The 9,825-nt window shown below is 39.2% G+C and overlaps 1 protein-coding gene across 3 annotated transcripts in view; it reads left to right on the top strand.

The window, feature by feature from the left end:
* The first annotated feature begins 2,668 nt into the window (after positions 1 to 2,668).
* Positions 2,669 to 9,825, top strand: part of arfgef1 (ARF guanine nucleotide exchange factor 1) — a 56,025-nt gene continuing 48,868 nt past the window's right edge. For all 3 annotated transcript variants that reach the window (XM_039666827.2, XM_039666826.2, XM_039666825.2), the window contains exon 1: positions 2,669 to 2,990. In XM_039666827.2, coding sequence (XP_039522761.2) covers positions 2,867 to 2,990 — 124 coding nt within the window. In that variant the 5' untranslated portion in view covers positions 2,669 to 2,866. The remainder of the gene's footprint in view (positions 2,991 to 9,825) is intronic.

Raw genomic sequence — 9,825 nt, 5'->3', positions numbered from 1 at the left:
ATAGTTCCAAATAAACTATAAATCTTTGCTTGTTACCAAGCAAAATATCTCAGGCTACATGTAACCATGACTTCACTTTGGGGAACGACTCTGTGTGACTGCCGTCTGAAGCACGTGTGCAACTAGCCCAATCTTGAGACGGCGAACAATGGACCTCTTCTTGTGTGACCTGAAGCATTCCAGTAGCTGCTCAGACTTCCTCCACTGGGAAGATCTGAGTACATGCCTTCAAAGCCCTCTCAGGGTAAAGTAAGTGAAGCCTCTTTAGTCCACCTACAACAAAAGAGAGGAGGAAAGAAGGCCTGAAAAACTGTGTGTGGACCGTGCTACGTACATTAGTTGGCACTTCAGGCACAAACCCAGAAACTTCAGAAGGAACAATAGCACTGAAGAAACTGGGCACCAACTAGTTTTCTCTGCACCATGAAGTGAAAACTCTCCACTTCAAAGCGTTCATATTCCTTGTGGAGGGAACTCTAGGGTTTAAGATAATCTCTGTTGTTACTTTTTTCCAATGACAGGATGCCCCTAACCCCGGGGCCTAACAAGGTACGAAGTACGAAGGCATTATGCACATAACCTTAACCATACTGAATGGGTTACCCCTCAGGGAAAACCCCTGAGCCACCACTGTAATGGTCTTCCCCGGTGCTCCAGATGGCCAGTCCGCCCTTAGGAGGGTCCACGGACATCCGCACAGCCCAATTTTTTGTGCAACATAGTGCATGTCAAGTCAATTCAATTTCAATTTATTTTCAATTGTTTTATTTCAATTTATTTATTTTGTATGCTCACTACATAGTCCATGTAGTGAGCACGCCCTGAACGTGTTTTCCGCCCTCATAGCCGAAAGAGTATACTTTGAAAAGGCTTGCTTGCTCAACTGTGTGTGAGTCGGAACGGAGAGCAGAAAATAAAGAAGCCTATACTCGGGACTTTATCTGACTCATCTATTTCTGGTCTTGGCTTCTCTAATAATGAGCTGAAGAGTTGAATTAGGTGTGTTTGATTGGGAAGATTACAAAAATGCGAAGTATTGGTGTGCCTGCAGGTACAGGGTTGGGAAACACTTGGTCAATCAGATGACCACGGGAACTGAACGTTTCATTTAACCCATAATGATGACAATGATATATATGAACAGAAACAACTTAGTGAAGTAACACAGTTTTGAGGTTAATCGATGTAATGTTGTGTCTCTAGAAAATAGCAATTTTACATTGTGTTATTTTGAATATCATTTGTGTGGCTTGCTCACTTCAGGTTGGTGGAGAAATCCTTCCTCAAGTGGAGGAGTTTAAGTATCTTGGGGTTTTGTTCACGAGTGAGGTAAGGATGGAACGGGAGATTGACAGACGGATCGGTGCAGCTTCTGCAGCAATGCGGTCGATGTACCGGTCTGTTGTGGTGAAGAAGGAGCTGAGCCGTAAGGCAAAGCTCTCGATTTACCGGTCAATCTACGTTCCTACTCTCATCTATGGTCATGAGCTTTGGGTCATGACCGAAAGGACAAGATCCCGGATACATGCAGCCGAAATGAGCTTTCTCCGCAGGGTGGCTGGGCGATCCCTTAGAGATAGGGTGAGAAGCTCAGTCACTCGGGAGGAGCTCAGAGTAGAGCCGCTGCTCCTCCACATCGAGAGGGGTCAGCTGAGGTGGCTCGGGCATCTGTTCCGGACGCCTCCTGGACGCCTCCCTGGGGAGGTGTTCCGGGCACGTCCCACTGGGCGGAGGCCCCGGGGAAGACCTAGGACACGCTGGAAAGACTATGTCTCCCGGCTGACCTGGGAACGCCTCGGTGTCCCCCCAGAAGAGCTGGAGGAAGTGTCTAGGGAGAGGGAAGTCTGGGCATCTCTGCTTAGACTGCTGCCCCCGCGACCCGGCCCCGGATGAAGCGGAAGAAGATGGATGGATGGATGGATCATTTGTGTGATAAACCAGCATTTGTGGACACATTGTTTTTACTTTGAAGTGAAAAGTCCAAAATGATAACTTTGGGGTAATGCTATAGTGTTAGTGTTATATATTTTGTAATTATAGCCTATTGTAATATCATTATCAGAATAAAGTTTAGATAATTTAAAACATAATGGTCTGCAGTAGACAGCAATAAAAAACACTGCAATCAATTACATTTTATTAAAATGTGCAAAAATGTTATATAAATATAAATGCAAACAATTTTAAGGTCCTAATGGCTTTTTATTAGCTGAATCATGTCTGCAACAAACTCATATGGGACACATATAATTACATTAAAACTCACTTATTGATTAGCCTAAATTCTATAGAAATAAAAGGTAGCCTAGTAGTCTAAAACAGAAGGAAAGTTTTTTAAGTGGGTTTTGATTTATAAGTATAGGCTAAATACCTCAAACCAAACGTGAATGTAGAAGCTGTGTGTCAAAACATAAATTGCTAATAACAAGTTGCTTCATAACTAATGGACAACATAACCACAGATATTGACCACAAGCACAAGGAAGTTTGCAAAAGTTCCTAAAAAACTCAGTTTTTACTCTTTTATTTAGAAATGTAATTATGATTAATTTGTCATTTTATTGTAAAAAAGATCTGTTTTAATTATTGTTAGTTATATTTCTTTTCTTTTATTTCAATAGACTACTCTCTCACTCTGCCTCACTGCGGCCGTTTCTACGTGCGTGACGTCATTTCCTTCCAACATGGCGCAGGCAGCAGGTCGCTGATGGAAAACTGAGGGATTTACCCCACCTTCTGGCTTTATTTATGTTTCTCTATTGAGGGCACCATCCGCTGGAGAAAAACTGAATCATACGGGAATATCTAAAAATCGCGGATACAGCCTCCGTTGGGACAGGTCCTCCTCCACCCGTCGCAGCGCGTCATGTATGAAGGCAAAAAGACGAAAAACATGTTTTTAACCAGAGCTCTAGAAAAGATCTTGGCCGACAAGGAGGTGAAAAAGGCTCATCACTCGCAGCTGCGCAAAGCCTGTGAGGTGGCACTAGGTCAGTATGATTTCGATGCCTTCATTGCAGTGTTTTAGATGTTTTAGAAATGCATGTGTGGCTAAGTGGCTTTAATCCAGCCGGTAAAGAAACGGAGCAGCTTCAGAAGAGCTGCATGAATCCAGCAGCATTGCGGAAGTTATTCTCATTCTACCTGTAAAACGCCTCGATTTAAACCTGTATTTGTACATTTAGCATGAAATGTCGATGTTTATGCTCTCATTGCTTGAATAAATCATATTTAGTTCATGCACGAATGAGGAAATAGGTAAAGGAAAGCAGGAACTGACAGGGCGAGTTATTCCTCGTTGACAGGAGCTTTAGAAAAGCCCCTTCATCATTCGGGCGGTGCATAGAATAAAAACTATAATTATTAAATTACAGGATACTTTCATGTGCTTTAAAAGCATTCAAAATGAGCCCTTCAAATCAATTTAAGTGCCATTGACGCTGTTTTTATATAATTAAATATAAAGACCCACCTGTCATATATTACAAAAACATTCTAGTTTTTCGTACAGTCTGATTCTTGTTCGACACCGCAACATACAAACTAAGCTGTCATCGTTTAAATTCGCGCAAATCTGTTTGCACTATCCCACATTTCCCCCAATCACAACAATGACTGGGCAAGATGGAGAGAAACGCAGGTGGAGATTCTTGTTTGCATTTGTGTTGTCGCAGAATGACTTAATTTGCTTGTAAATAAGACGAGTATATATGCTTATGGAAATTAAACTATATAAAAATGTGTAGAAACGATGCGCAATCATTGTGCCTTGCAGTCACATCCTCCGCCGAATTGTTCATTTGTAAAACGGCTCTTTTGAACAAATCATCTGAACCGATTGTAAAGCGTTAGTAAATCACTCGGCTACAATCTAACTCATTTGGCTCAAACCTAATAGTTTATTCGACAGTCCATTGATAAGCGGCTGTATTTTTTGACTAAGTATCTATTTCCCAATGGTTAAACTGGCGTTGTCGCTTTGTGAACACTTTTGTTTTCTGATGACTCAAACGACTTGATGAATCGGTTCATTTGAACGAACTTTCTGAAATAACCGATTCGCTGAAATGAGTCAGACTAGTTTGCGATGGGCGTAACGGAAGTGCTGTGTGGAGGATAGGGGCTGTGCCAGTCTGCAAGGGTTTGTTTGGGATAAGGTGAATGTCTCTGCCTCTGTCGTGCGTTTCTCGTTATTATCAGTGGTCAATAATGCATACACGGTGGATGTTGAATTACAGTGCATTATTAAAGAGGGTAGAAAGCAATGGCTTCCAGGCTCCTGGAATCACATGTTCCATGCATTGTGCATGCAGTGTTATTGGTTCATTTGCTTCTTTTTTACTCTAAAGTGTTAGTCTGGAAAACATTAAGCACAGTGATTTTAATTGGACTGGGATACTTTGATTTCTTTGATGCATAAGAGCATCTTTCATTTTCAGAGAAAGTTACAAGGAGAAATGAAGATCTAAAGGACAGCCACAGTCAAATGTAAGGGTGGAAAGTTGAATCTATTTCATGCCGCTTGGCAAACATAGAGTAAAAACTGTGAACCATTTCTCTCTTTGCTGGTTAGTGAATAATTTAGATCATATCTAGTGAACTGTGTTACACCCCTTACTAAGTTCCCAGATCATGCTGTAAATCTGGGCCTGTATTCATAAAGAATATTAATGCAAAGAGTTGCTCCTAGTGACCAAATTCTTAAAAATGTTGGCGTTTACTCTTAAAATTGAAGAAAAAAATTCTAGTAAAGAAAAAAGTAATTCAGAAAGTATCTTAACCCTTAAAAGAGGTCTTAAGGTCAAAATTGTTAAAAGTACGGATGAGGACTTTTAAAAGGCTTAAGAGTTTCTTTAGCAGAGGAGAAAATGGCAGAAAGACGAAGAGTGAGAAGAAATGTGTTGCAGACAATGGATGACTGAGTTAATAAGATGCTTGCTGATTGACACCCGGCCCGAATGTTCCTTTAAAGGTCCTTGTCCTGACATGGGATTATTTTATTAATTTTATAATGTTTCCTGGGTTGCCCTTATAATTTTTGTATGTTTTTCAGATCAAAAATAGTCATAATTTAGAAATAAAAGGCATTTTTCCTAGCCTGATTTTAGCCTCTGATTTGAACACCTCTGTTTGAAGGGGCGTGTCTGCAGTGGGATTCAGTGTAACCAGCCACTGCTGTGATTGGCTGACATGCTTGCATATGAAATAGCTACGTATTACATGCTAAACTCTCTCGAATACTTTTACTACAGCTATTATACGTTTTTACTATTACATCTCAGCTATTGAGACTAACGATTCGTGAGAAGTTTTTGAAGAATTTAGATCTATTCCGATCACATAAAATGTTGTCTTGATGAGCATTGAGCAAGCAGAGGACAGTCTGTTGATCGGGAGAATGAAGATATTGTCATTGCAACAGTTTCTGCACTCTCTCTAATGCTTTCACCAATGCAAACACGACTGATTTGATTTCATAACGAGTTGTCCAGAATAAACTCAGGCTGAGTGGAAAAATTGTTCTTTGATCGCTTTCTGTATATTTTGTTCACAATTTAAATAAGATTAATTTCATCCTACTAAAGAAACAATAATTATTGGTATTAAACAATTTTGAGAGAAACATTACCTGTCTAAACTTGAGCAATGAGGCTACACATCAGTAATTGTTGCTTGGTTGCTCGATCGATTTATTTTCAGACGTTCATCGAGGCCAGCTCTGTATTGGGCCAAGTTGAGGAAACAGTCGTCGGTGAAATTTTCGAACAAATAAAATTTTGGGAAGTTGTGTTGGCGCATTTCCAGAGAATATAAAATGAACCCATTGTTTCTTCAGAGGCTCGGATGAAGGAACTAAAAAATACTTCTGTGTTCATTTGTACATCCGAACACTGATCAACTGCCATGCTGCTCATTTGCCAGCCTTGATATCTCTTGAGGAAAAACTCAAATCGCGCTCGCGTGTTCATACTTCCTAGCTCATTTTCTCATTGGCGAGCCAAATTCTCTGGGCGGGCAAAGCAGAGAAAAGGGAGGTAACCTTTCCTCCATATGACATCGTACGGAGGAGATTTAAGATCAGCCCATCTGAGCTTTCACCTCAAAAAGTGAAAGTTTCATGTCAGGGGACCTTTAAGGATGAAATCCGAATGGTGATGTATTCATGCGATTTTGCTTCTAAAATATTATTTTTGAACATCTCATAACTGAATCTCTTTGCAACAGGCTCAGCCACTACTTTTAAAGCATGTGCTATCACAAATAGGCTAATTGTTGATTCAGTAGACTTTGAATATTCTATATTCACATTGTTTTCCAGAGACCTGTGAAGAAACTGAGAGTAAGTAGTTGGGTCAGGTGGCCACATTTATTATTTAGCTTTCAGACTTTCCGTATATTGCTCACGCCTTCTAACACATCATGCAGTTTCGAGTCCTTTCGGCACCTGCTCTATTCATCATAAAAAAGTTTCTTAATGGTCCAAAACAAAGAGCAAACTTGTTAAAATGAAGTTCAGTTCATCTTTCAAAATCTTTTTTTTTCCTGAGTTGCTTTTAGATGCATATAGCATACTGGTATTTACATTTAAGACTAAGGGTAATGCATTAAACTAGCTGCCACACTGTGTTCTTGTGGATTTTTGGTGTGTTTATGCGCCTGTCTGTTTCTCCCCACTAATGCCCTCAGATTTTTATCCTTTTGGTTCCTTCAAAGAACATGGATGAATTATTTTTCTTCGATTGTTCTTTTGAACTTTTTAGTGCTGTAGGACACATGACCGCACAATGCGTGTTCATTCGCATAATAAAGAGGGTGGAATTAAATGTATGAGGGCTGGCTCTGCTGGTGAGTATTGTTGCTTTGTGGACACATGGTGAAAGAGGTGAATGAATTCAATTTTTGTGACCCTGGGTTTACTGTTAAGATGGCGGGTGGATCTTTGCACAGATGTCTGAAGAGGCTCAAAAGATATAGAGCTTCTGTTATTAAGATGCTATCTTAACAGGTTGAAGACTGCTAGAGTACTTCGTTCTTGTTCCTGAAACCTGTGCCATAATTAACCACTAAGTCTGAGGATTGACACAAATTTCACAACGCGATTCTGTTTTGATGGAAGCTTAAGATTCGGTTCGATTATGATTAAATTCGACAGATTATTTTGAATAAATATCAGGTACAGTACATGGCAAAAAAATTGCTATATTGAAGAATACTCAAATATATAATGAATATGTAATATAATGCATGTATTTGCTAGCTACTCTCTTCAGTTAATTTTTCTAGTTGACTAATGAGTTTATGGTCACTGAATGGCTATTTTGATGTAAATGTGACCTTACATGGTATCCAGTTTACAAGCTGTTTTATTGACATCTTTCTGCAGTTGAAACCGTGATTGATCGATTACATGAAACATGATTACAGACTTCTGCAAGTTGTACTGTATCTTTTAACATACCTTCTGATGTTCATTCATGTTTTTGTACTGCTGAAACTAATAAAGAGGAAGAGATGATCATTTCAGGTGCGCTGCTGCCAGAGATTGTCTAATATTGGGGAGATGAGAGGTTCTGGGGTTTTAAAATTGGGTAAGCCTAATGGAAAATAGGATAGACTAAGACAGAAAATAGGATAGACTAAGATTGATTCTTAAGATTTAAGAATCAATGTCAGTTTATAAAAATGAGAATCGATTAAAATCAAGAAATTAATATTTTTTACCCAGCCCTAACTCCACCCATAAAAAGGTTGATGCTGTGCATTCAAATGAAATTGGCCGTTTATATAAAAGATCAGTTTTGGGATGAAAGTTTAGCATCTTTTAGATCTCTTACCACACTTTCATTACTGGGCTTTGTAAATAATGCATCATCTTTCAGTATCAGTATCTCATTCAGCCTTTGACAGTTGCTGAATTAATCATATTTCTGCCTCAAGCTAGTGAGAGACAATACTATTTGACCCCCTATTTCTCTCCAGAATCTTTTAGTGTGTTTGAGAACATTCTGCAGTTACATTGAGGAGTAGTTCTCACCCTCTAGGGTGATATCTTAACCTAGGATGTGCTTTTTGGTCTTTTTAATGATTTGAGTTTTTAATTGTTGGCTTTTGTGACAGACAACCTCAGATTGCAAAATTCCACTGTAACAAATCACATTTTGTAGAAAGAAAATAAATGATGTGTTTTGGGTGTGTATGATCATGACGATTCTGGCCAACACGATAACCTGGTAATTAGTCAAAATGCAGAAACCAAAATGAAAGTTTTCATAAAGTTTTGCTAATTCATTTTAGATAATTGGGTAATTGAACTCTTTATGCTGTTCAGGGCGCTAATGTGAGTGCACACTGGCGCGTAAAAACTGTCGCGCTGTTAATGTTCTCAAATGATGGCGGCTCCTGGGCATGCTAAAAGTCACGTAAGTTCTGTAAAACTGAAATGGCAAAGGTTACATTTATAAGACATTCATGTTCATGTCAGTTTTGGTTTCTGATTTTGATTTGAAATATGTTGCTCAGTTCTGAGTTCGGCAAGCAGTTTTTGAGATTTTAGGATTTCCCCATTCAAATAGTTCAGACTTGGATGCCTGAAATATTGTTACTATTTACTATATATTGTTCCTATATTGTATCACTATTGTTAATTTACATGTGGCCGATAACAATAAATGGTGAATTTGAAAATTCGATTTCTGTCTCAATCATCATTTTAAATGTTCCAAATGCAAGAGCGCATCTTATCTAAACACCTTCTTAAAATGTCTTTGGTGAATGAATTTCATTGTTTTGAAGCAGAAACCACATGCTCTTTTTGCCTCAGGAATCAAGCCTGTGGAATGAATCCATGTGGTTACACACACGCATGCACTTGTTTTCAGTGTTGGTGTGATTAGTTGAGAGGGCTGCACCAGGTCTACCTCACGCCCCACATGTTGCGTTGTCCGGACAACCTCCCTTAGCAGTTCCTGTGCAGAGCTTAAATTTAATTACAGCTGGGTATTTTCTCTTTCTCCAATACAATGCAACTGTCAATGGGTCAGTGCTCCCTCAAGCACAGAGGACCTGAGCCGGGTGTTTATCTCTGCGGGTGAAAGGAGAATACTGTCTCCCCCTTCCATTGGGGCTCTGCCTTTTGGAAGAGTTTGTTTTTATGTTTTGGAGATGATTTGTGTGTGTTTAGAGGGCAGATGCTTGATACTTGAACTGTGGGCTAAATAGATGCATTATGCAAATTTGTCTCTGATGTAGTTTACCATCCATACTGACAGAAGGCCTTCATGACACTATCATCAAGGAACCAGTGCCAAATTAAACAGTTTAAGGTCTCTAAGGCTACCTGGTCTTGTTTGAGTATATGCCTTCTAATAATGTTTTCTGTCAGATTCAAGTGACAAATTTCATTGGTTTGGAAGCAGAAACCACATTCAGTGTTTTTTTTTTTATTTATTTTTTTATCTCAGAAACCATGGCTGGTTAACTAGCTGTTTATTTTCAAAACTACAGCGTTTTGGCTACAATATGCGGACATAAAATTGCTATGCATTGTAAGAATGCAGTCCAATAGGCATACTGGAGGAAGACCGATATTTTATAAATATAACTACATTCATGTCCTTGTAGCGTATGTTTAAACAGCATTATTCTAATGACAAAGGCCATCTAATCTTTAAATGCTCACTCAAATAGTTCTCAGGCATTCCATTTAGCAGGCCCAGTACCTTTTATGGTTAATACTTACACCTTCACTGACAGGTGGAGTACAGCCCAGGAGAGAAAATCTCTCAGGCTTGTTACTCAGATCGATTAAGATTCAGGCCCTATTTT

The sequence above is a fragment of the Pimephales promelas genome, chromosome 22 (assembly GCF_988280905.1).
Source record: "Pimephales promelas chromosome 22, fPimPro1.hap1.1, whole genome shotgun sequence".
In the NCBI taxonomy this organism is placed as follows: Eukaryota; Metazoa; Chordata; class Actinopteri; order Cypriniformes; family Leuciscidae; genus Pimephales; species Pimephales promelas.
This window is presented reverse-complemented; position numbering and strand designations above follow the sequence as displayed.